The 27,603-nt window shown below is 40.1% G+C and overlaps 1 protein-coding gene and 1 long non-coding RNA gene across 3 annotated transcripts; both read right to left on the bottom strand.

Annotated features, from left to right (window-relative positions):
• Positions 1-2: 2 nt before the first annotated feature.
• On the bottom strand, positions 3-6,807 carry LOC118666150. Of its 2 annotated transcripts, XR_004970866.1 has the most exons (4): positions 5,785-6,807; positions 4,688-4,826; positions 4,089-4,221; positions 3-1,571 (listed from the first exon to the last, which is right to left on the bottom strand). It is a non-coding gene; the product is annotated as an uncharacterized LOC118666150 (long non-coding RNA). The 2 variants fall into 2 exon arrangements; XR_004970867.1 differs by lacking the exon at positions 4,089-4,221.
• A 565-nt stretch (positions 6,808-7,372) lies between these two features.
• On the bottom strand, positions 7,373-19,338 carry POLR1F (RNA polymerase I subunit F). The gene is made up of 4 exons (XM_036327960.1): positions 19,042-19,338; positions 13,516-13,657; positions 9,593-9,801; positions 7,373-8,348 (listed from the first exon to the last, which is right to left on the bottom strand). The coding sequence occupies exons 1-4, from the start codon at positions 19,293-19,295 to the stop codon at positions 7,646-7,648; spliced, it is 1,308 nt and encodes a 435-aa protein (XP_036183853.1). The 5' UTR covers positions 19,296-19,338; the 3' UTR covers positions 7,373-7,645.
• Between the last annotated feature and the right edge of the window lie 8,265 nt (positions 19,339-27,603).

The following is a 27,603-nucleotide window of genomic DNA, read 5'->3' as shown; positions in this document are numbered from 1 at the left end:
TCTGCCTCACAAAATAACTGTAGGCCTTGTGGTACGCCAACATGTGATATCAAGTAGGTTATGTAGTCTGAAACCAAAATTGACAAAAAATGCAATGTTAGCCCTGGCCGGGTGGCTCAGTTTGTTGGAGCATCGTCCCATGCACCAAAACGTTGCAGGTGCCATTCCAAATCAGAGCACATACCTAGATTGTGGGTTTAATACCCAGTCGGGTCCAAACAGGAGGCAACTGAATGATGTTTCTCTCTCAAATCAATAAAAATAATTTCCTCAGAGGATTTTTTAAAATGCAATTTTAGTTTTAAAAAATCCATGTAAAACATTAAATGCAAAGCTTTTCAATTTTATTGGTATTATATATGTTTCCAAGACAAATTGATAGAAACTCCCCAGCTATGATTTCTGGAACCATCCTGATCTCTACTTGAAATTAGAGCTGTCACTTTTACGATCTGAGTTGTTTCGGTCTATAAACTCTATTTGGAAAAAATTCAAAGTCCTTTAAATGTAGGTGGAGGAGTATTACTTATTACTCCAATCTTCTCTTTCCTCTTTAAATCATAAGTGATGTTCTTAGAGCTGACAGAATAGAGAAATATGCATAGAAAATACATTTTAGAAACTTGTTTCACTACATAATTACTTTTAAGACATAAAAAAAAAAAAAGATGTCCAAAAACAAAGCTGGCCTTAGACTTTTTTTTCTTTTTTTTTTTGAGCTTTAGTCCCGTCTGGTCCAAAGTGTTCATTTTGGACATTTTAGAGACCAAGGAAGTTTTCACCATTTATTTTTAAATGTGTTGGCAGAACAGGTTTTCCATATTTTGAAATAAATAAAACTCAAATGCAGAGACAGTTAACAAAGGAACCCAAATCCAGGCTGTTCCCTCCCTGTCACATGTGGATTGGGAAAATATACAGAATCTCTAACGCTAGGCTGGATGAAAACAAGGCTGCTCTTGGCTTTCCTTTAATCTGCTGACTACACCCACAAAGGCACTTTGGCATTCCTCTTTCTGTTTTCATTTGTTTTTCTTGCACGGAGCAATAAACAGCATGCCAGCACCACAAGCCACAGCCTCCAGGGCAATGAATGTGGAATCAAACAATGAATGGCAAGACTGGAATAAACTATGCTGCCCCAGGCCTGGTTAAAACTAATGAGTGACCTAAAAAACAAATGGCTTCTTTCCCATTTATTTTAATTTATGATTTTTGAAAGGAGGAAATGAATGAGCCTAGGTATTTCACAGAAAAAAAAAAATACAAACTTCCAGAACTATAGCTTACTAAATTTATAAATGCCTCGCCTAATCCTCCCACCACTTATGACCCCTTTGTGATGACACAGGCATATTACCTCTGGGTTATAAAAACAGAACATACATCTTCTCAAGGCTGTATGTTCCCAACTAGGATGATTCATTTAGCAATAGCCTGAGGTTGCAATTTGCTGGTAGATTCAGATGTTAATAATGTATAATTAAGATGATTCTCCATGACTAAAATGTTGCTACTTCCATCTCATTACTTTTTCACTGAATAATAGAAGGTGCAACTCAGTCAAAACTCTACATAGAAAGAAAAAAAACAAAAAGTGTCACCATTTCAAAAATTATTTAATATGAAAATACTACATTTATTGAGTACCAAAATGTAGAAATCACCTTTTGGAGTATCTGCCAGAAAACAATGATTCCTTTTGGGGGGAAACTTATTTTAACAAGTCCTTACAAGTTATCATAAGTCTGAGTGCCAGGCTTATCTTGGTGCTACCAGGAATGCACAACATCCCTAAACTGGGCCAGATTCTTTCTGCTGAAAATTGGCCAGTGGGACTAACACTCTCCAAATGGTTGGGACTGCATGTCTGCAGGGAAAGCCTATGAGTGCTCAAGAAAAACTCAGCCCTTCCCAGTACCTTCTAATATTTCTTGAGGTCCAGCTGCATTCTTGTCCTGGAATCCCTATGGCAGCCCTGAATTTTTACAACCAACTCTTATTCCCACTTATGGTTTCCTTTGCTTGGAAAAAAATAATTCTAAATTATAACATGGGATTATGGGAAGATGACTCAATAAACTGAAATTCTGATGTGCTCCAACAGACAGATACAAAACGTCAATGCGATGGGTCAAGACAATGTAGCTTTGAAAAACAAAGCAAAACAAAAATGTTATTGGCATAAACTAACTCTAGAGAAGGTAAAGCTCCCCTTCAAACCATATTAGAATTAAGAAGTACTCTTCTCTTCTCTCTACAGGTGAATTACTCAGACCACTGGCCTGCACTCAAAAGGGAACAGAACAGGGATTCTGTCCAGTGCATCGCCTGGACTGAAGGATACACGTTCCATGACTGTCCTATATACTCTGCAATAATCGGTCTTAGAGGGTAAGAGGGTACAAGAAGAATTAGAGTGTTAATTGTTTTCATAACAATGCATCGTACCAGATGGGTACTTGAATTATCAGGGGTGAGGTGGGGGAGGAGAATCACTTTGTAAATAATGTAATTGACTTAACCATTATGGTATATACCTGAAACTAATAAAATAATGTCAACTGTAATTAAAATAAAATTTTTTAAATTGCCAAATATATCATTAAAAAAATAAAAGGGTTGATGTGGTTAAGGTTAGGGCCACCCAGATAATTTCTCTTTCTTAAAATCAACTGTGCCATGTAATTGTAATCATTGTAATTATATTATTATAATTATATTATAAAGAATATAAGTATATATAATAAATAAAATTCAGCATCTACAGTTATGAGAATAAGGGTGGGACATATCAGGGGCCACGTAAGAATTCTGCCTACCATATTAGAATAATAAATAGTACGGTCTTATAAAAGAATACATAAGTAAGTCTTCAAATCTGTAGAGAAAATATGGGTTAAATTAACAGTTTGGAAATGTGAACATTAGTTTGGGGAAAAAGTAAATTCCTGCATCAAACTACATACCAATCCAGATGGACTAAAATTTTTAAACGTATAAACATAAAAAGTATCTGCCCAGCCAGTGTGGTTCAGTGGTTGAGCATCAACCCATGAACAAATGGTTCAACTTTCGGTCAGGGCAGGTACCTGAGTTGCAGGCTTGATCCCCAATAGGGGGCATGCAGGAGGCAGCCAAGACAGATGATTCTCTCTTATCACTGATGTTTCTATCTCCTCCTTTCCCTCTGTGAAATCAATAAAAACGGTGTGGGTTTTTTTTAAAGAAAATATGAGTTATAATCTTGGGATGTCAATGCCTTTATAAGAAAAACAATGAAATAAAACTCAAAAGAGATCATTGATTAAATAAATATCTGAACAGCAAATGATAATGCTAAAACAAATGACAAATTACAAAAATTGAACATATGCAGAAAAAAAACATCATCCCAATTATGGAGAGAGCTCTTGAAAAAGTTACAAATGGAAAAACACCACACAAAAATCAAAGGAACAAATGCATAGACAATAAGTGGTTCAAGCTCACTAAAAACCAAATCAGTATCAATTACACAGCATAATATTTTCACCTATCAGACTGTCAAGATTTACAATGACCGGTAATCTCCGTGTTGGCATGGCTGCCAACCACACACTGTTCATAGGATTGCAAACTGGTACAATGTCTTGGAGGACAATCTGACGATCTATATCAAAAACTGAAATTTATTCCTTTAATATAATTTCAGTTCTGGGCTTTTTATCAAATAAGGATGGATATACACGTATGCTCAATGTGTGTGTTTAAGAGAGAAAATAGAAACCTAAATGTTCACCATTAGGAAATGAAAAATTACATATGGAAATTCTGCCAACATTAAAAATAAGAATACCTTTATACATTCATATATCAAATGAAAACAGTAGGTTCAAATTCTATGAATATTTGAGTGCATTTATATTTTTAAATATTTTAAAGTCTAAAAACAAAATCTAAAACTGTATGTGAAACTGACAACAGTAGTTATTTCTGGGATATAGATTGTTACATGGGTATGTTGGGGTGGGGGGTTGTGGAGATCATAACTAGAAGAATGGGGAGCTACTTTTGCATTTGGAACTTTCATAAAGGTGGATACATACTAATTTTATAACACAGTGTGTCTTCTTTGTGGATGAAAAATGTCCAAGGATGATCCTAGTGGAATGCGTAAAGCAAGTGAGAGGCTCAATTTTGACCATTTGGAAGTTTTCCATCTAAGTTATCACTGACACACTGATGGGATAAAAAATAGTGGAAAACCACATCAGATATAGGCAAAGCACTTAATGAATTAATTGAAATAATGTGAAAACGTTAAAAATATCACATCAGAGGCAAGGTAATGCCATTTGAAACTGTGCTTTTCATTTTATCAATTTAAATGGACCCTAGTGCACGCACTGTTAATGGGAATGCAGACTGGTGTAGCCACCATGGAAAGCAGTATGAAGTATCCTCAAAACATTAAAAATGGAACTGCCTTTTGACCCAGCAATCCCACTTCTGGGAATGTATTCTAAGAATCCTGAAACACCAATTTGAAAGAATATATGCACCCCTATGTTCATAGCAGCAATATTTACAATAGCCAAGATCTAGAAATAGCCCAAGTGCCCATCAGTAGATGAGTGGATACAAACGTTGTGGTACATTTACATAATGGAATACTACACAGCCATAAAAAAGAAGGAACTCTTACCTTTTGTGGCAGCCTGGATGGGCTTGGAGATTATTAAGCTACGTGAAATGAGCCAGTCAGAGGAAAGCAAATACCATATGATCTCACTTACATGTGGAATCTAACAAAACAGGTCCAGAGGCATGGAACAGACTGACAACTGTCAGAGGGGAGGTGGGAGGAAGGGGATTGGATGAAAGAAGGTGAAAGGATTAGCCAAAGAACAAAAATACCAATTATTTTTAATTGTACAGAACATGAATGAGAAAAGCACCAACTGAAAATATACAAACATCATGTGGAAATTTGCTTATTTTGCTAAGCCACAATTTATTTTTCCATGAATAACAACAATTTGAAGCTTCCTTGGTATAAAGGGGAAATTGTTTCACAAAATTTAATTTTCTACATTAAGTCAGACATGATTTCAATTATGTATTCAAAAAATTTTAAGGAAGCATTTATAAAACATTTTCAGGGCATGCCACTATATTAAACCCTGAGAATATAGCTTGTTTTAACCCTTTTTCAACTCATCCTTCCTTTAAACCAGTGTTGTTTAAAACAAAGATAATGTGAGTCTCATATGTAATTTTCAGTTTTAGATCTTTTAGCAAAATAAAAAAAAAAACCAAAAAAAACCTGAAAAGGCTGAATTTTAACATTTTATTTAACCACCAAAAGTATTATAATTTCACCAACATACTAAATTGAGATATTTTATATTCTTTCTTTGTACATCTTCAAAACCTGGTATGCATCTTCTACTGACACCACATCTCAATTTGGACTACCCACATTTTAAGGCCTCCACACTCATGTGAAACTAAACTGTATGGGAAGACACTGGCTCGCACACCTTGCCACTGTCTGGCACATCTACCTGTAGACAAACATTGCAAACTCTGTATTCTATCATTACAGATTTGGATCAAGAAATACTATGAGCAGAATTTATACAATAACGGAAATTAAACAATGTGAGACCAGTACTATTTCTAATACTACATAAATGGCAACAAAAATGGCTGCCATTTGGAGTTCAACCCATTCACCCATGTACGCATGCTAACACAACCAACAGTGAGAGGAAAATTATTTTTCTTTGTAGCACTTACCAGTTACTAATTTTCTGTATGTGATCTTACTTTTATTGTATGGGCATCTGTTTCTCCTGATATTCTATGAGGGAAGGAGCTGCATCTGCCTTGCTTGCCATTATATTCCTGGACCTTAGTAGAATGTGTTGCACACAGTAGATGGTCCAGTACCTGTTAAGTGAGTGAAGACTGCCATGTATTGGTTATCAACCTGAACCGGCTGATCATTTCATCACTCAGTTATCCAATAGTTAAGGTCTTGGACATGTTAATGCTTGGCATGTTCTCAGTGAAAGCAATGAACAGCTGTTTGCTCTTCAGAACAATTTCTAGCAGTCTAACCCAATTATTAAAACGTAATTGGGAATTCCCCACTAAACAGAATCACGTTTTTCCTGTCTTCATCCAATTCTACTTCTCAACACACAACAAAAACAGAATGGTTGAGGCACAAATGAGTAGGTACCAGTGAACAACTCTCCACTAACCTCTGAGACTTAGATATAAAGAAAATGACACCACACATGCACCTGGAAGGAAAGAATAGTGAATACTGTTTCTACTAGTCCAGCTGTGGGCAAACTACGGCCCGCGGGGCCGGATCTGCCCGTTTGAAATGAATAAAACTAAAAAAAAAAGACCGTACCCTTTTATGTAATGATGTTTACTTTGAATTTGTATTAGTGCACACAAACACTCCATCCATGCTTTTGTTCCGGCCCTCCGGTCCAGTTTAAGAACCCATTGTGGCCCTCGAGTCAAAAAGTTTGCCCACCCCTGTTAACTAGTCAGTACTGACATGGCTCTCCTAGGAGTGCTGGAGATTGCAGGAGCTCCTGTGGCAAACCACTCCAAGTTAAACAACAGAAATACTGTACTGGCCATGATAAAGGGAAATCTGAAACTGGCAAATGCCTTGAATTTTTTAAAAAGCTGGTGATTTCATGATAAAGGTAAAATCCATTTTTAAAAAAAGAGCAGTATTTGACCCAGTGATCCCACTTCTAGAAATACATCGTTAAGAATCCCAAAATACCAACCAGAAAGAATATATGCACCCCTATGTTTATAGCAGCACAATGTATAATAGCTAAGATCTGGAAACAGCTCAAGTGCCCGTCAGTAGATGAATGGATAAAAAAAGATGTGGTACATTTACACAATGGAATAGTATACAGCAATAAAAAAGAAGGATCTCTTACCCTTTCAGACAGCCTGGGGGGACCTGAAAGTATTATGCTAAGTGAAATAAACCAGTTGGAGAAAGACAAGTATCACATTATATCACTTATATGTGAAATATAATGAATAAAATAAACTGAAAAAATAGATCCAGAGACATAGAAGCATGGAACATACTGAGAAATCTCAGAGGGGAAGGGGGGGGAGGGGCGGGCAAAAGAGATTAACCAAAGAGCTTATATGCACAACCCATGGACACAGACAATAGTGCAGTAGGCCTGGGGATGGGGATGGGGGGGGGGGGGAGGGGGAGAGGGGACATGGGGACATGTGCGGGGTTAAGGGAGTTAATGGGGGGGGGGAAGGGAGACATCTGTAATACTTTCAATAATATAAATTTTCTTAAAAAGCAATAAACCAAAAATCCAAGCTCAAATTGACTCTTTAATGATATAACACTGTATTATAAAGTCCTTTTGCTGGTATTGAGTTTATAGAAATAATTTTATTTAGAATGTAAAAACTGGAAAAATGCCAAAGTTAAGACTGAGAGATCTTACCTTTCACTCTGTATACAATAAAATGGCAGTTTAATAGTTTCCTGTTTTGAGAATTATTTCATATTATTCAAACATTTCATCTACTGTGTATAAATCGATCTTTTAAAACAATCGTATTTACAATGTACTAAAGAAAATCATCTTTTCCTTTTCTTTTTAGGAGAGTGTTCCAAAAGTGGGGCCAAGTCAGCCTCCTCACTGTGCTTTCTTTTCTTTTTCTTCTTTTTATGGTCACTTTGGTAACCACTGGAGTCACTGCCCAGAAAAACAGGGTCCTGGTTCTGATCTTCCTGGTGCTTCTTCTTTGGCTCTTCCTCCCAGAGGCCACTGTTCACATTATCAATCTGCAGGTCTGTCTCTTCCCTCAAGGCGACAGCTGGGACATCTGCTAGCTCGGTGATACCGCCCTCTACTTCATCTGGCTCTGGGTCTTTCTTCTTTTTCTTTTTCTTCTTCTTTGGTTCTTCCTCCCAGAGGCCATTCACATTCATGGTGTTATCCACCTGCAAGTCTGTCTCTTCCTGCATGGCGACTTCTGGGACAATAGCTAGCTCAGTGGTACCACCTTCTACTTCATCTGGCTCTGGGTCTTTCTTCTTTTTCTTCTTCTTCTTCTTCTTTGGCTCTTCCTCCCAGAGCCCATTCACATTATTATCTACCTGTAGGTCCGTCTCTTCCCTCCCGGTGACATCTGGGAGATCTGCTAGCTCTGTGGCACCACCCTCAACTTCATCTGGCTCTTTCTTTTTCTTTTTCTTCTTCTTTGGAAGTTTTTCAACAGCTTCTTCAGTCCCAGTTTCTGTTACTTCTTCGGAATTTGCAGGGCACTCGGTTTCTGAACTAGAAATGAACAGTTTAAAAGTTTGAAGAGCAACAAGCAAAAACAGAAGAACAAAGAGATCAAGAGTATCCCAACCTGCTATCATTTTCCTAAGCGACAGCGTAGGCTGCATCCTACAGTGTAAATTTCAAACGGTCTTTCCTATCATCCTTCAGCCCTTTGAAATGTTAAAATTACTGTTTCCCAAGAACTTCTCCCAGACTGCTTTCACACATGTGAACGACATGAAAAGGTTGTCAAAACATGGCTCCTAAATTCTGGTTTTGTTCACAAAAAGCTGGTCCCTAAATACTAAACATCACAATATCCAGGCTTATTAGCCAAATTAACATAAAATAGAGAGAAAACATACTTCTGTTACCTATCAAAATAATGGAGTTTCCTGTCTACTTTCTCAATCCTTGCTTCAGATAATTTCATTGTTCTTCCTAACCTCTGCTGAAGCACATTTCACAGTTGTGAATTATTTTATATCACTAAGATAAAAACAAGGCTCAATGAAGCCGCCTTCTTTCTAGAACTAGAGAGAGCACTAGCCACATATCTCACTGAAATTACTTAAATTTAAATAGTTATAACTTTTAAATTTAGCTCCTCAGTCACACTAGTCATTTTTCCAGTGCTCAATCGTGAGGCTACTGAATTGCACAAATACAGCACATCTCTATCATAATCACAGAAGTTCTATGGGACAGCTGCTCTAGAACTTGAATCCACACTCTGGTTCCTTATCAAAGCAGAATCTAGAAAATTGTTAAATTAATATTAGCAGTATTCCAAAAGTTTCCCCGCTCCCAAAGTGAGCTCCTATAGAGCCAAGCTCAAGATTCAAGATCAAAGTAATTCTTATAAGAATTTCAATAGAAATTAAATGGTCTACCTGGCATAATGACAATCAAATTATTTTTGTTTCAACCATGTACAAATGAAAGCAGGCTAATAGTTATACAATATGATTAAATTGTTAGTTTCAAGCTCAGGTATCAACTATTTTAAAAATTAACAACTAGAAACTATACAGTAAAATTGAGTTATTAAAATACAGACCATTTAGCTAGATGTAGAGCTTTAGAATATTTAATGCATTGTCTTAGCACTTAAGATAATGATTTACAATGACTTTCTGGTTTGAAAGCATAAATATTATAATAAACATTTTTAAAGAGGACGTATGGTCTCTAAATTCAGAATTAAATAGAAACATTTCAATATCAAAATGACAATAATGTGAGTAGGAACTGACCTGGTGATATTTAGTTTTCCCCGAATGCAGAATACTCCAGCAGCGTCTGAGTCTAAACGAAATACTTCAAATTCTAGTTCATCGCCCACATTTATCTCCAGGGTCTGCCACTGCTCAGTTGGCATCTGCTCAGGTTTAGGGATGGAGGCATTGAAACACCCATGTACTAAACAGCCAATGTGGCTGGAAGACACTTTATTAACTATACCCTAAGAAGAAAAAAGAAAAAAGAACATCAAGAAGGGACCCAAAGAGTTAACAGATAAATCAAACTTTATAAGCTTCAAACTGATCTTCAAAGTGAAAACATCAAAATAGTATAATTTGGTATGGAAAATATTTATCTCAAAATTTACATGTTATATTAAAGCATTGCTTTAGAACACTGTAGAAAGCTCAAACTTGGTTAAATAAGTAACTGAATAGCAACTGCCTAACTGGATAAACAATTACCCTCCCCTTTGCCCCCTGACAAACCCACCTTAGCTCCCATCTAAGATTCCAAGGGGAGTGGAGCACTCTGCAACCACACTGAACCAAGCAGAAACTACTCTTTGATATGACCTACATGTAAAAAGACCGCAAGGCAGGAAGCATATGCTTTTTATCACTAGGATCCACTGTATTTCTATAAACAGTCTGAACTTCAAAGCTTGAAGAGCATTCTTTAATGGCTAAATTGTGCATGATGTACTAGTAAGCAGTCCTATTAGAAGACAGCTTACCCTTTATATGTAAATCTTGAACAGTTGTTTGGACTAAATTACAAAAACACTAGAAGCTTAAAAACTAAGATAAAAGGATGTTACTATAGAATTTTAAGCTTGAAATAAAAATTTCCAAAAAACGTAGTTTTCTATTCTTCCTCTAGGAATCAATATAGGTAAGGTATATGAATAAAAACTCAAAATAGTTTAAAAATTCGTATTTTTTAATTATAGATTTTTAAATAATATTAACATGTATAATGTCAGCAACTCCTTATACATATGATAGAATAAAACTTCCTTTTCAGTCATTATCAGGAGGCAGGTGTCCACAATGGTACCTTCCGCAAGGTCTGGGAAAATATGGTACATCTGTAAAATGGAGTAATATTCAGAAATAAAATGAAATGAGCCAACAAGCCATGAGAAAATATGGAGAAATCTTAACTGCATAAATGGTAGGTGAAAGAAGACAATCTGAAAAGGCTACATATTGTATGATTCCAACTATATGACATCCTGACAAAGGAGAAACTATGGAGATAGTAAAAAGATCAGTAGCCCAGGGTTCCAAAGGGAGGGAGTATGGATGATTAGGTGAAGCACAGAGGATTTTTAGGGCAGTGACCAATTATTCTATAGGACACTCTAAGGGTGAATGCATGTCATTATACATTTGTCAAAACCCATAGAATATACAACACAAAGAATGAACTCTAATGTAAGGTGCATTATTGGTTCAACAGCTCTAACAAAATGTACCACACTAACACACAATGTCAATAACAGAAATAGTGTGTTTGTTCCCTTTTTTCTGTACCTCTAAAGCTGCTGTAAAAAATCAAGTCTATCAATTCAAAAATATCCAATAGGGAAAGGAAAATCTTTTCAATATGTGGGTCTGGAATAACTGAATAGCTAATGGGCAAGAAAATGGATCTCAAAGGCCTACCTTACACTATACACCAAAAATTAAAGCTTGAATATAGACCTAAATGGAAAGGCTAAAACTACAAAAATTATAGAAGCTTCTAGGAGTAGACAAGTTTCTTAGATAGGATCCAGAAAGCAATAACCATAAAAGTATACTATGCTGAATCGGACCTCACCAAAATTAAAAGCTCCTGGAAATGCTAATTAAAACCATTATGAGAAGCTACTATAAGTAAAAGACTGACAGCACCAAATGTTGGCAAAGATGCATAGCACCTGGAAGTGCTGTATGGGAAGTTAGCCTAACAGCAGGTTTTTCATAAAGTTAAACACACATCTACCCTGCAACCTAGCAATACTGCTTCTAGTTTTTTACCTAGAAGAAATGAAAATGTACGATCACAACAGCTTTATTCTAATAGCTCCGGACTGAAAACTACCCACATGTCCCTCAATGAAGATGGATAATCAAATTGTAATATCTATAATAATAAAAGCATAGTATGCTAATTAGACCAGACGTCCTTCGGACAAAGCCAGGGCTGCAAGGGAAGCCTGGGCCGGGGTGCCAGAGGGAAGCCGGTGCTGGCAGCTGGAGGAAGGGAAGGCCGACTCTTGCACGAATTTCATGCATCAGGCCTCTAGTATTCATATAACTGAATACCACGAGTGTTAAAAAAGAAACAACAATACACATAACAGTATGGACGAAACTCATGGTGAGCAGAAGAGGCTATTTTAGATTTTATAATGAAAAATCCCACTACTATGGAATTCTAGAACAGGCAAAACTAATTTATGGTCAATGAAATCACAACAGTGGTTGTATCTAGGATGAGAGAAAGGACTGACCAGGAAAGGGCATGAGGGTCATTTCTAAGGACACACAATGGTATATGCCTTTGTCAAAATTAATTTAGTTGCACACCATGATCTATACATTTTATTGCATGTAAATTATCTCATATTATTAAACATAAAGAAAACCTGGAAAAAGTTGATTGGTCAAGAGTATTTAAGGACTGGATATTGTTGTAGAAGATAGAGTAATAGGGATAATTTTACTTTTCATTTCATATTTTCTTTACAATTAGAATGTTATTTCCATGGACATGTTTGCGTTTGTGATAATTTAGACAAAACAGATGACAGTTGAATTGGGGGAATTTTTAACTACAAATCTACTGCCAACTTTAATAGTTGAAGGCTGGTTGTAGGATTCCAGTTTGGCAGTCCAAGTATACTATTTCTTCCAGTTTAATGGATACTGAAAAAAAAATTTTTAATTAGAAATGCCATGTAAATCTTGTCATAGTAAAATCTAAGCTATATTTTTATTAACAGTATCAAGGCTGAGTTATTGTCATTAGATTAAACAATTCCTCTAAAAAAATTTTAGGTAAGAAAAAATTATATACAAACATATATATATATATATATGTATACACACACACACACACACACACACACACACACATGAACATATACACACACAGAACTGCAAATGAAGAGGATAAATGGATATAATTCAGATTTCATGCCAATTTTTGCATTTCCAGCTTCTCAAGGCATAGTACAAGTAGTCTCACCACCCCCCATCCTGGACTCATTTTTATTACCTGCCTGGCCCCACAACCATTTGAATTTGCAACTCCTGTTTTATATACTACTATATGGTTTGAATCTTTTATAAAGAAACCATATTTATGTATAATTGGGAAATTTAAAAATAATAAAAATTGATTTTTTTTTTTTAAAGAATGTGTTCTTTTGTGGTTTTTTGTTTGTTTTGTCACTCCTCACTCGAGGATATTTTTCCATTCATTTTTAAGGAGAGTAGGAGAGAGAGGGAAAGACAGAGAGAAACATTGATGTGAGAGAAATACACTGATTGGTTGCCTCCTGCACAAGCCCCGACCAGGACGGAGCCTGCAACCAAGGTATGTGCCCTTGACCAAAACAGAGCCTGTTGGCCAAAACAGGCCAACACTCTATCCACTGAGCCAAACCAGCTAGGGCTGATTTTTTTTTTTTAATACCTTAAGTTCACTTTGGTGCTATATGAAAAGAATAAATTGGAGGGACACATACTCTACATGCATGTGAGTTTTAGGATGGTGACGTTTCAAAACGTACCTAGGTTGAAATGATGGAAATTAATTTCCTTTTATCTTTTAAAATAATTTTTAGTTACCCACAATAACAGTCCAAAAGTATATAGTTTCTTAAGTTTTCAAATTACATAATTATATAAAGAAAGCTACAAAAAAGAGACATACATACCATAAGCTTCTGCCCTGGTTCAGGACAGAAAATAATGAAATCGGCTTCAATATTAAGATGAATGTGTCCTTGATCATCATAAATATCTCCCAGTTCACCCACTACTTTAATGTTATCATATGCAATGGGGACACCTAGAAGGCTGTTAAAAAAAAAATAAAGAAAAGAAAAAATTGTATTTTTTTACCTTTTTTTAACTAGCATTGTCATACTGTTTAGAAATTCTGAGTCCAAAAAGTATATCTCCTAAATATAACCAACCAAACCAAAAATACCATATAGCATATTGGTTAGCCTGTAATAATTTTAGTAGTCCGATTTCACAATGTTCCCAATATATTGGCTAAGTTAAAACTGATTTAACCTAACTTTAAGATAGGTACCCAGTAATGTCCAATTATGCATGAGCAAAAAGTTGACCCTTCTTCTCTATTTGCTACTCATTTGGATTCTAGTCATGCTAGAATGACAGGAAAACCTGGCCGGTGTGGTTCAATGGTTGAGCATCTGCCCATGAACCAAAGGTCACTGGTTCGATTCCCAGTCAGGGCACATGCTCAGGTTGCAGGCTCGATCCCCACTAGGGGTCATGCAGGAGGCAGCTGATCAGTGGTGTTTCTCTGTCATTGATGCTTCTATCTCTCTATCCCTCTCCCTTTCTTAAAAAAAAAAAAAAAAATCAATAAACATATTTTTTAAAAATAGTAATGAAAGGAAAAAATAGGACTTGGCAAGAAAAAATGTATTTTTCTAAGTATGACTGAATCAAAGAAATTTTGGCATTATCCAGCATTACCAAATTTCTGTACTAGATGGCACATAGCAAGAGAAGTATTAAGGTTAAAGCTGAAGCCCCTGAACATTAAAGCCAATGACTTTTAGAGAAAAATTCCAAACTGCAACTATTGCTTAGTAATGCTAAGAAATACAACTATATTATTGCTGAGAATGACTGACATTTTAGTCTATACGCTTGACAATCAGGATTAGGGGGCAGCTACTACTGCAAAAAGTCATTTCCAGGTTCTTAAGGAATTATTACTAGAGAGGCAGACCTAGCGGCTTCCACTACCACACCCACAACTTGTTCCAGGAAAGTTTCCAGGCCGAAATCTATCACTCCTTTACTCCTATAGGAATCCATGCACAGCATGATCATGGTTCTTAATCTCATGTATTGAATCTATCTGTATATATGTTTGGATTCCACTAAGACCCCTTTCAGAGATGAGAACATTTTTGAACTCAATATTCTAGAGTAATCTATATATATAAAAGGCTAATACGCAGCATCCCCTCGGGAGTTTGACCGGGAGTTCGATTGCTCGCTACGACACACGCTGACCACCAGGGGGCAGCACAAAACAAAGGAAAGCCCCAACTGGTGGCCAGCAGCCCTGGAAGGGAGGCCCTGGCCAGCAGGTGGAAAGCCCCAATCTGCCCTGATCACCAGCCAGGCCTAGGGACCCTCCTATCCGTGCAAGAATTTAGTGCACCAGGCCTCTAGTTTATATAGAATAAGAGAAAGAATTTCTCCTAATAGCAGGTGTTTAAACAAAAACAGCCAGGAGCCACTGGAAAGGAACTTTAATAACTACTAAATTAGGGGGGGGGGAAACTCAGAGACTACTCCAGAAAGCACAATTTTGAGTTGTTAATTTCTGCATGTGGCTTTCCTGAGCAGGAACACCACCACTGAGACAGCATTAGGGGCACAGAAAACACAGAGTTAGAGAGCAAGGTGCTGAAGGGGAGTAGCTGCCATATTAGACAGAAAAACAAAATTAAGACTTTGTTTCCCCTAATCAATTATTAGAAGGTGAGTCTCTAGTGTGGGAGGAATACTGCTGTCCCTTAGGAGGCATTCGGGGATTTGTGGTACTGACCATGGTTGTGACAATCACTGGCTAAGGCCAGAGATATGAGACATTCTACCCTGTGCAAGACAGTTCTGTACAATGAAGAAATGTCCCTAGCTCTGCATAACTTTTGAATGAGGGGATAGATTGATTTATAAATAGCTGGGCATATAATCTAATTTAAAAAAAAAAAAACATTAACATTAAAGTAATTTTTGCATGGTTTTAATGTGCATTATAAATTCCAGGAATGTAGCTGGATAGATTTAAGGCTAGACTGTTTTGTGTGGAACTTTACTGAGAATTTCCCATTGTTTCAGAAAAGCATTAGACTACTGGAGACACTGTGTGTGTGAGGTGTCAACTCAAAACCCCTGCATCAATGTACGTTTGTAACTGACACACAATGATTCTAGGTGTAGGTGTGGGAGGCCTCTAACTACTTCATTCTTCCAGGTAATCATGCTTAAGCATTTCCACATTGAAATGCATTTTACTGTACGGTATTAGAGCACTGCATGTGTATTTCTTTGCAATTGTGTAGGTAGGTTATATTACCTTTTAATTTTCATTTCATTTCGGCACAGTAAAGAGTGTTTTCATTTCATTACAGTAGAACGGCAAACTATTACAAGGAGGTTATGGGGTTCTGCAGAATTCAGAACTATTGACTACGGAATGCAACCACAGAGCCTAAGCCCAAAAGGACTTGTATAAATCTATCCAACCTTTGGGAAAGCCAGCTCCCAGCAAGAAACTCACTAAAGTCATCAGATATACGATGACAAACCCCTTAACCATGTTATCACCTCTTTTACTTTTGTTTTCCAGATACCATCCTAAGTAGGTTACAGGTCTGGGTGGTAGCCTTAAGTTTAAATAGACGACAATTAAATCAAGTTTAAGGGCTGCTTAGACTGCACATTTAAGGCTTCTACAGAACTAGTGAGAAGGAACATTATTTACCACCTTCAACTAACTCAAGAGAGAAAGCGAGAGAAACATCGATGTGAGACACATGGATTGGCTGCCTCCAGCATGTGCTCCGACCAGGACGGGAATCGAACCTGCAATCCAGGTAGGTGCCCTTGACTGAAAATTGACTGGAAATTGAATCCGCAACCCTTTGGTGCGAGGGCTAACACTAACCACTGTGCACACCAGTCAGGGCAAGATTTTTTTCTTAATGGCCTCTCAAAGATATAACTTAGAAATTACGTGACTTAGAAAACTACTTTCTCTAAGTAAAATTTTCAAAATTGATATGAAATAGCTTTAAAAAAATCCTGTCACTGGGGAAAAGGGTGGAGTCTGTCAAATGGGGGATGCTGCTGAGATAACTTCGACACTACTGAGAGCCATTCTCAATTCCTTCCTTTCCCTCATTTGCTAAACAAAGAGAAGCAAGTCCTCTTGCCACTACATCAGCGGTTCTCAATCTTAGCTGCATATTAGAATCACCTGGGAATCTTGTTAAAATCCTGATTTCTGGGCCTCATCCTCCGGAAATTCTGTTTCTTTGTTATGGGGTGGGGCCACAACATTAGTAACAAAGAACCAGAATTTCCGGAGGATGAGGCCCAGAAATCAGGATTTTAACAAGATTCCCAGGTGATTCTAATGTGCAGCCAAGGTTGAGAACCACTGCTCCACAGGATGGCCCCAGTCGGGAGACAAACAACTACACCTGATGCATGGTTGACTGCTATTACAACTTCCTGCCTGTGCAATGTTTTGCCCCTCATTAGTAATGCACAGTTGAATGTGTGGTGCCTGACTGCCCTGAATACACTGGAGTCTTCAGCACATCCCGCAAGTAAGGTGTGTGTGTGGCAGGGTGAGGAGTGGGTGAGGTAGGGTGGGTGGGGAGCTGTTCAGAGCACAACCTGCTCTATAAACTGACATGGCAACACTGTCCAATTCATTTAAAGGAACTACCATCCAATCAGTTCCTAGTCTCTCTGGTGGAATGGCTCCTATTGGAGACATGTGGGTGTTTGCCCTGCCTAGCCTGTCAAGTTGAGACATTAATTGGTTTCAGAAAGTTGTAAAACACATCAAACAGTTGCCTATGTTTCCACATTTTCTGACCACCTTGTATGTCCATCTTCTCTGAACTGGTCTTCTGTCTACTGTGTCACCTCCCTGAAACCATCATCTAATACTACCAAATCATAACCAAACTTACAGTTTAAGAAATTTCCCATGTCAATTTTCTTTACGCCACAAAGATCAGGGATGTGTACTACTCTCTCAAGAGTGTGCCAAGTTTCAGAGTTAAGAGGATATTGTGCTATTCCTGGTTAAGCAAGAAGTAGAAAAAACACACACACAAACAAACAAAAACTGGCAAAGGCAGGAAAGAAGAGCAAAATGGCCATCCTCTCTGGGTTGTCTGTCCCCAGCCTGTCTTTGACCCACTGCCCTCCCCTCCAACTGTACCCATCGTCCTTCCCGACATAAACCTCACTCTGGCCACTTAATACGTACAATTCTCTGGTCAAAGCACCCCATTTCCCATCTACCATCCATTTGTTTATGCCACTCTTTCTGCCTGTAACGCTACCATCTCCTCCTCCTCCTGGTAAGTTGTTCTCAAAGGTCCTACGAAGGAATTCGCCACTCATTATAAATTAATAGACTTCTGCCAAATTTTAACACTTCGCTGCATTTGGCTTGCCTGTATACCTCTAATAGAGCTTAAACTTCCTTAAAACACAGATCTTGTTTTTTCTCTGGTTTTTATTTTCTTTCTGTTTTTACACCCCAACTCCCTACTATACAAAGTAGACATAAGGTGTGCTGGTGCTTGGAGGAAGCTGTATGTTCTATTTGACTCTTAGCCTGTGTTAAGGTTCAGGGTTCTTTGAGAAAGTGGAGAAACGTCTGGATACTTTGATGATGAAAAGTGACATGGGCAAGTCCTGCAATTTCCAGAGGCTCATGAAAGTCCTGAAGGGGGGCGAGCAATCGCGGGAGAATCCACTCGGCCGTTTTGGGACCCTTGCCTTGGAGCCCAAGCAGATTAGAAGAGCATTAGATCCACCTCCCACCCCTCCCTGACCTCTACCCCGGCAACTCAGCGTTTCCGTTACTCGTCAAGGCCTTAGTTCAAATGCATCAGCAGCGGCAGGTGTTTGGTGATTATATATATATTTCCTCTCAAGAGCAATAGGCGGGCCAGTTAGACGAAATAAACTGCTCTTCAAAATAAAACTAATAGTACTTCTCTCATCCCCGATCAGATCCACGGCCATGACAACAGCATAGCCCTTCACCGTTCACAAATAAAAACTGTACTAAGGCCTCAACTTTCTATAGAATGGGCGAGAATCCACTGAAGGGCCACCTGGGCCATAGGGGTCTCCAGGCCCCCGCTCCATTCTTAGCCCGACACCCGGCTTCTGGAGCGAGGTTCCCTCCGACCCTCCGCCGACACAACCCCGCCACCTTCACGCGGCCCTTCTGGCCGGGGACAGGGACCCGCACGCACCCCGCCCCGGAGGCACCGCCTTTCCCGACTGCAGGCGCCGGGGGCTCAGCGCACGAGGCCGGCGCGCTCTCCCCATGCGCCCCTCTCTCCCGCGCCATCAGCACCTCCACCCGCGGACCCCCCCCCCCCCCGGGGCCCAAAGGAACGAGGGTCCGCGAAGGAAGAGGCCGCGACCTTTCGGAATAGCGCAGCAGCTCCGCGTCCAGCTGCTCCCGGATCCCCGTGCGTTTCCGGTGCAGGTAGCGCGGCGACAGCGCGATGTGCCTGCGGTGCGGCCCCGCCACCAGGCAGGAGTAGCGGCTGCTCAGCAGCGCGCACGCGGCGGCGTAGGTCGGCAGCTCCAGGCAGGGCAGGACACCCGCGGGCCCCGCCACCGGCCCCTCCGAGGCCGCTTTGGCCCGCGGAGGCTCCGGACACCCGGCGGCCATGCGGCTGGTCAGGTTTCCCACGGCGCGCGCCACTGACGCACACGTACCCGCCTATTTCCGGTCGCCGGTGTGACGCAACCCACCAGCCGCCACGCCCCTTGTAAAGGGCTTTCCTTGAGCTGCAGTACCCAGCGCTGACCAGCAGGGGGCACCCGCCTTCGCTTCCTGGGACGACTCCTGGAGCTGCGTATTGAGCGTGCTAGAAGGCTGACTGACAACCACCAGGTTTCTCAAGGGCTGGCAGACCTGTGGATTTAGTATGTAGATTTAATAAGAGTTCGCACGTGGGTCATTTCCAATAGTAAGGTGGTTTGGTGGATTTTATAAGCATATGGAATACATCTACTAGTATAGGCAGCCTAGATGCCTCAAATGAAACAATCTGTAAAGCCCCCCCCCCCCCCCAGTCCCTCATTCTGTAATTGCTAATTCAGGAAATCTTACTGCTGGCTTTCCAAAGGGCTCATCCAGCTGTCCTCCCTGGGGGCGCCTCTCTTGTTCTGTTGTAGGCAGCAGAACGGCACCAGGGGTGAGGCCAGTGGGGTAAGATGGACCTGGGTTCAGCGACCTTGCACTTGAGTTCTGGCTAGGGAAGAATTCAGAGCCAAGACCCAAACTATAAGAGAACATGTATTTGGAAAATCACAGAGGTAGAAGAAGTAACTGATAGAAGAAATGGGCTTAGGGAATAAGTTATAGAGGTAAAGGCAGGGCCCTTGGAGCTTGGGAGTGAGGAAGCGAATGGTAATACCCTAAATAAGGGGAGAGAAAGGCACAGCCGTGGGCCGGGTCCTTTATCCTAAGGGTTTCAAGGGTGGAGATTTTAGGGGAGGTCCCAGGGAGAGATCCTAATAGAATATTCACAGCATTCCAGGTGTGTCCTTCCAGGGTCTGGGTCTCCACTGACGGATTGCTCAGCGCCAAGGCTGCGGGTCATTTTTCAATGCAGCTGGTCCTGAGGTCATCTGTGGCTGGTTTTGTTGCTTTTCTGGGGCAGCAGCTGACATACAACTTTGGCCTAGATGTTATCTCTAGGGAGGGAGGGTCAGGAGGGTCCAAACCGAATGACCAGTGATATTCTAGGGGAGGAAGGTCACCCTGGGGGCCCGGTCCCACCCTACAGTGTCCATTGCTAGGTATCTGGGGCTGTCCACTAATTGCCCACCACAGTCCTCCCAAACATCAAATCTGCCCCAAGGCCTGTGGGGACAAAACCAAAACGTCACTCTCTTGGGACACTTCTCTCCATTCTAGCTCTAAAACCACAGAACTGCATGTCGAAACTTATCCTAATGGCCAAGAGGGCGCTTTGGAGTAGCCAGATGTTCTCTGAAACAGATATGAACATGACTTTCCCCGTTTAAAGCCCCACACAGCTGCCCCATTTTCTTCAGCATAGTACCCACTCCTCAAGTGTCTATTATATGGCTCTTCAGTTACAGGGCCACTGTACGACCCACCCCCAGCAGTTTCATTTATCACACTTCATCTGCTAGCCAGCACCCATGCTTCTTGATCTGCTTTCATTCAGCTCTCTCTCCTTTCTCTCTTCTCTTCTCTTCTCTTCTCTCTCTTCTCTTCTCTTCTCTTCTCTTCTCTTCTCTTCTCTTCTCTTCTCTTCTCTCTCTCTCTCTCTCTCTCTCTCTCTCTCTCCCACTCCCTCCCCAGACTTATTATATTCCTTCTACCTGGGAATATGGAAGCTTCTCTCATATGGGGAAATTCTACTCCTGCATCAAATTTTAGCTTAAAAAATTTCTAAATACGTATTTTATTTCAGAGAAGAAGGGAGAGAGATAGAGTGAAACATCAATGTTGAGAGAGAATCATCAATTGGCTGTCTCCTGTATGCCCCTTACTAGGGGTTGAGCCCAAAATCAGGCATGTGCCCCACTGGGAATCAAACTGTGACCTGGTTCATAGGGTCCATGCTCAACCACTGAGCAACACTGGCTGGGCTAGCTTAAATGTTACATTCTTCTCTGCAGAGTTTACTACCACACTATCCTCTTCTCCCATGAAAATTGGGTAGTTTCCCATCTTTGCAAATTACCACCATCAAGAACTTGTTTTATGTTAATTTTATGTTAATTGCCTGTTTGCCGGTTCCTTCACAAGACTCCAAGTTAAGGCAGGGACCATATCTGTGTCCTTCACCACTGCAACCCCTTGTATGACTAAAAAAAAAACACCACCAAAAAACAAAACAAAAATATCTCTGTGATAAAGAAGTCACAGTCTAAGTGAGGAAATAGAAACTAAACTAAATATAAACACAGAACACAGATTACACTGTATAAGTGCCAAGAAAATTGTATAGCAATTAGTGGTGTGAGTACTAGCACACTTGTGCATCCCGTAGCTCCTGTAAAAAGGCTCCCACCTCTGTAAACCTGTTTTCACACTTGTTAAACAGGGACAATGATGCCGGCTCTCAGTTCTTGACTTCTTGCAGGAAAGATCTCACAACATGAGTCCAGGTGATTTTGAGAGTATGTTCATTAAAGTTGAACAAAGGAAGGTCTTAAGATAGAAGAGGCAAGGCATAGCAACAGCAGTGAGCCTAGGTGGAGCTGCCTTGGCCTTTTAGAAAGTCATAGAGGCAGAAGAAGTGAGCCATCTGGGCTGCGTGGACTCATGAACAAAGTTACTGAAGCAAAAGAAGGGTCCTTGAAGAAAGAAAACAAAGACCCGTGCCTTAGGAAAGAAGGGGGAAGGTGAAGAGTGGTCCAGAGAGAGAGAGAGCTGGAACTGGGTCCATTGCCTTAAGAGTTTTTAATGTTTTCTAAAGGCAGGAGTTTTAGGTGAGGTCTCAGGTGAGGATCGAAACAAAATATTCATCAGCTTTCCAGGTGTGGTAGGCAGTTAGACAGGAGCAGAGCAAGGACAATGGGCCAGATCAGAAGGTCACCAGGGTGGAAAGCCCTGGGTGCCTAGCAAACAACAATTGTAGGGTGGAACCTTGACTCCAGGGTGACTTTTGCTCCCCTAGGATATTGCTGGACATGAGGTTTGGATCCCCCTGACCTTTCCTCCCTAGAGAGAACATCTAGGCCTCAGTTGTATTTCAGCTGCAACACCAGCCACAGAGGACCTCAGGACCAGCTGCATTGAATAGTGACCCTCTGGTGCTGGCCAATCAATGAGTGGAGACCTCAACCCTGAGAGGACACACCTGGAAAACTGCTGACTATTCCAAGAGCTCTTCCCCTGGCACCTCCCCTGAAAGCTCCATCCTTAAAACCCTTAGGACCAGGATGCAGAGAGCTCTCACTCTTGGGAGCATGCCCTCCCCGTTCCTTTTCCCTTTCCTCTTCCACCTCCTCCTCTCCCCAGGTGTGTTACCACTAGTGTCCTCACTCCCAAGTTCCAAGGGCCCTTCCTTTCCTCTATAACTTGCTTCCTAAGCCCATTTCTTCTAGGAATTACTTCTTCTACTTGTAGGGTTTTGTAAATAAACTAGAGGCACAGTGCACAAAATTCATGCATGGTGGGGCGGGGGGCGTCCCTCAGCCCAGCCTGCACCCTCTCCAATCCAAGACCCCTTGGGGGATGTCCAACTGCTGGTTTAGGCTCGATTCCAGGATCAGGCCTAAACCAGCAGTCGGACATCCCTCTCACAATCCTGGACCACTGGCTCCTAATCGCTCACCTGCCTGCCTGCCTAATTACCCATCACTGCCCCCCCTGCCAGCCTAATTGCCCCCAATTGCCCCCCCCCCACCAGCCTGGTCACCCCTCATTTCCCCCCCTGCCGGCCTAATCGCCCCCAACGGCCCCTCTGCTGGCCTGGTTGCCCCCAACTTCCCCCCTGCCAGCCTGGTCACCCCTCACAGCTCCCCCACCAGCATGGTCACCCCATGCAGCCTGCTTGTTCAGTCGTTTGGTCGCCCCTCACTAACCCCCTTGCCGGCCTGGTCATAGGCAGCCATCTTGTGAGGGTGTGGTGGTCAATTTGCATATCACCTCTTTATCATATAAGATGTTCTCTTATTGTCTGAGCCTTGGTTCTGAATTCTTTCCCAGCCAGAACTCAAGTACCGAAGTTGCTGAACCCAGGTCTAGTGTGAACCACGGGTCTAACACCCAATGTCCTTTCAGGGTGGTGACCTCTACTGATTGGTCAGTGCTAGGTCAGGGGTCATTAATCCACGCAGCTGGTGTCGCTTGGTCTGGTTTTGCCACATTTCTGGGCCTGGAGCTGAAACACAACTGAGGCCTAGACATTAATTCTAGTTCAACCAAAACTCTATGTCTGTGGTCAATAGACCTTAGGCTTTATTCCTAAGACTTTCTGACGCTGACCAGAGCTCCTTGTCCTGAGGACTGAATGTTTAAAGGACTGGCAGTGCATGAGAGGAGGAGGCAGGTGAGTCAGGGTGCCGATGGGGCCAGTTTGAATGGGCCAGCTGTCTCACTTTCCCCATTCCACTTGCCAAGGACCTTTCCTAGGTTTTACTCTCCTGCCTCAATAATACTTGCCCTGGCTACTATAGAGAAGACAAGAGGTTCAAATAAGATAAGTAAAAAGCATTTGCTGTGGTATTCTTTAATTGACTTCAAATTCAGCACAAGATGGTAATGGGATATGACGGCTCCCAAAGCCTGGTGAGAAACATGTTAAGCTCATAAATGGGAAATGTACAAGCCTTTACCTTGATTTTTTGCAAAGTCCTGCAACAAACCTGTTGGAACTTTAAAAGCTAAGGAACTTTAAAATCTCCTGATGCCTTGATGGCACCCAAACCATCTAAATCTAAACCTCTTCTTGTAGTCAAGCCTCTAGAATACCTGTGAGTAATTTGAAATAAAATAAATTGTCCAAAAGCAATTAAGCAAAAACAACAATAACAACACAACACAAACAAAACCCCAAGCTTGGAAATCAAGATAATTCTGTTGAAACAAAACTTACCTGAAATTGCCCAGCTGGTATGGCTCAGTGGTTGAGCTTTGACCTATGAACCAGGAGGTCATGGTACATTTACCAGTGTGGGGCATGCAGGAGGCAGCAGGTCGATAATTTTCTCTCATCCTTAATGTTTCTGTCTCTCGCCTCTCCTTTCCTCTCTGAGATCAGCTAAAAAAAAAAAAAAAAAAAAAAAAAAAAAAAAAAAAAAAAAAAAAAAAATCTTAGCTGAAATCGATGATCCCAGTAATGATTTTCTGCAAATTGTAAATATGGAGTAGTTTGTAACGGTTTCTATGTTCATAAGCAATTTAGAAATTTGCCTGTTTTATTTTGAAAACTGTGTTTTAGTTTTCTTAACTCTGGCCTACTTGCTAGCCACTTTCCATACTCGGCATAATTTGGAAATGAAAAGGTAATTCAGCCTACATTCACCATTATGAACTTACTTTACCAAATTAACCGTTTCTACCTATCACCCAGGGGTGAAGATGGCAGAAGAACCATGAGATTTTTCCTACTAATCTCCCATTTCACAGACATACACAAAGTTTATTTGATCAAGGACCCATCACCCATCGTTGGACGGCACCATTCTCTTTTCTCCTAAAATTTAATCAGAGTGTCACATACAGTCAGGCATTGGTAGTCCTGTCTCTGGAAAACCCTGTCGAGCCAAAGGTAAGTAAATATATGTGAAGAAAATCTCCTTTCTCCAAGGTGAGGAGAGAAGGTTCAAAACAACTTTGACCCTGTGTCCACTGACCCCTGAGACAATGTTCCTGGAATACTCTGTATTATTATTTTTTAACCATTGACCTCTCCCTCTCCAACATGCACATAATTATGTTAGCATGTTTCTATTCCTCACAATCAAAGAATCTCTGGAATAACCACACGTGCAATGATTAGTAGTTTGCTGACATAAATTACAAAAGAGTTTGTGCTACATGCTCCAATTTTTACAGGTAATACACACACTCATATAATTAAAAAAGAATCTGGATGTATAAATCCCATGAATTCAACTTCCTAATCTGTAGTGTAGAGGTATGATGATAGGGAGAAGTTGTGAGGATTAAAGAAATAATGACAGTGCAATACTAAGCACAATGACTGGCCACTATTAAATGATCTATAAATGATCAATATAAATGATCATATATAAATAAATGATCAATAGTATATCCCTTTTTGAGTCCACGACCAGCACTTCAGTTATAATATGCATGATTCAGCCTAATTAAGGCTGTAAAAGCTAAACTTGGGAGCAGGAGCATATGACCTCCTTGAATAAATAGTAAGGTGGAGCCCTGGACTTAAGAGGAAATTTTTGGAAAAGAGTGAGTATGAATAAAATCTGCAGAATGCCTCGGCCCCATCTCTCGGAATGATGTTTTGTTTTGGTATTATTAGCATGATTAATTTCAACTCCACTTCAAGGTACTGTTATTATAAGCAATTGACACATATAAACATTTGATTCAGCTTAAAACACAGATTTCAATATAGTATCCTCTTAAAATATTTTATTGATAAAATTCACTGTATATGTGCAGTAGGTATACTGAGATACAAGTGTGCAATTTTATTTTTCAGTAGCAAGAATTAAAATAGGTTCAACACAAACTGGTTGTTTGAAGTAATTTGTAAAATAGAGTGCTTCTGGGGGAAACACACGTTTAAAATTTGCCTAATGGGTTTGGAAAATGAAAAAACAAACAAATATCTGAACACAACACAAATCAGTATCCACCAGCTATTGGTTGATGCAGACCCCTTGTAACTCACAAATACGCCAGCAGATGGCAAACATGAGCTATAAATTGGTAAATTTCACTTACCGGAAGTACTGTAGGAATGGCAAGAATTCAGGCAATTATTTACTGACGACTTGTTTTGAACTACAATCCTTCAAAAGAGGACTTAGAATCAACTTTTGACTCTGAAAACTCTTCTCACTTCCCCATTAGATTGTTGAACTTAGAGATGTACGCCATGCTCACAAATGTAGAAAAGAACTATTACATTTTATTAAACAGACTGTTACTGGAAACACACAGAAATGAAATAATTCACATGTATCTGTCTATAAGGTAAGACCCAAATCCTTTCATTAGGTTACGTTTTCTTGGTGGTGCTCAAAGTCAGGCCTCCGACCAGGGCCCTGGGTATCGCCAGGGAAGTGGTTAGAAATGCACATTGGCAGGCCCCTCCCAGGCTCACTGACCCAGCACCTGGGGTGGAGCCAGCACCCTGTTCACCAAGCCCTCCAGGCTATTATACTACCTGCTGAAGGGCGAGAACCAGCACCTAAAGAGTCCTGACTTATAGGACAGGGGCCCTGAGTTGATCGTTTTTATTCAGATTGATGTAAATGCAGTGATAATGAACAATACAGTTGATTATTTCTTTCATATAGTTCAGGGTGCCAACTCAGTAAATTTTGCAAAATAAGGAACATAAAACACCGCACAATTTATATAGAGTCAGAAAGGTAGAATGCTATTATGTAATTTCCACACATTTCTTATGCTGAATGAAGAATTTTACTTTGTATTTCCCTTTGGAGTACACAAAAAGGGACCACATTATGGTAAATTTTGCATTAAAACTTAATGAAACAAGTAAAACTGAAAAAAAAAATATGATTCTTTCCAAGGAGTACAGAACAATCTTCAGGAAGGAAAAGAATTCTCTATAAAACATGTGTTATTCTCATTTGTACTTGCACACATGAATGCTCTACTCTTTCTTAGGCATAGCCAAATTCTCCTGTAATTCTTCTGTCACTGAAATAAGACCAACGACTGTTTTCTATGAACAAAAAATGCTCAGGCCACATTTCGCTTGTAAATAAGAGAAGGTATACAACAACTGTTTACCTATGTGGTAACTTTATCCTAAACACTACTCTTTTTGCCTCAATTATCTTATTATTTAAAATTTCCTTTTTATTAATTCAGCATTTTTCAAGGAACACATAACCTACCAGTTCCCATCAAAGTGTTTATTCTTCTTCAATCCAGAAGCAACCTTTCCACTTGTCCATAATGTGTAAATACAATTTTTACACAGTTTTAATAAACAGGTTATTTGTGTATCACATTAGGGCAACGGTTCTCAACCTGTGGGTCGCGACCTCTTTGGGGATCAAACAACCCTTTCACAGGGGTAGCCTAAGGCCATCAGAAAACACATATATAATTACATATTGTTTTTGTGATTAATCACTATGCTTTAATTACGTTCAATTTGTAATAATGAAAATACATCCTGCATATCAGATATTTACATTACAATTCATAACAGTAGCAAAATTATAGTTATGAAGTAGCAACGAAAATAATTTTATGAGAGAGATATCAATTGGCTGCCCCCCACACAAAAGCCCCAACC

This window comes from Myotis myotis, unplaced genomic scaffold, assembly GCF_014108235.1.
Source record: "Myotis myotis isolate mMyoMyo1 unplaced genomic scaffold, mMyoMyo1.p scaffold_m19_p_11, whole genome shotgun sequence".
Classification (NCBI taxonomy): domain Eukaryota; kingdom Metazoa; phylum Chordata; class Mammalia; order Chiroptera; family Vespertilionidae; genus Myotis; species Myotis myotis.
This window is presented reverse-complemented; position numbering and strand designations above follow the sequence as displayed.

Excerpts from the sequence above, each read along its gene's own strand:
- POLR1F (XM_036327960.1), bottom strand. The coding sequence starts at position 19,295 with ATGGCCGCCGGGTGTCCGGAGCCTCCGCGGGCCAAAGCGGCCTCGGAG. Across the intron at positions 13,658-19,041 it reads CTGCTGCGCTATTCCGAAAG|CCTTCTAGGTGTCCCCATTG; the intron begins GTCGCGGCCTCT and ends TTTTTTTAACAG. Across the intron at positions 8,349-9,592 it reads GGAAAACTAAATATCACCAG|TTCAGAAACCGAGTGCCCTG; the intron begins GTCAGTTCCTAC and ends GTTCATTTCTAG.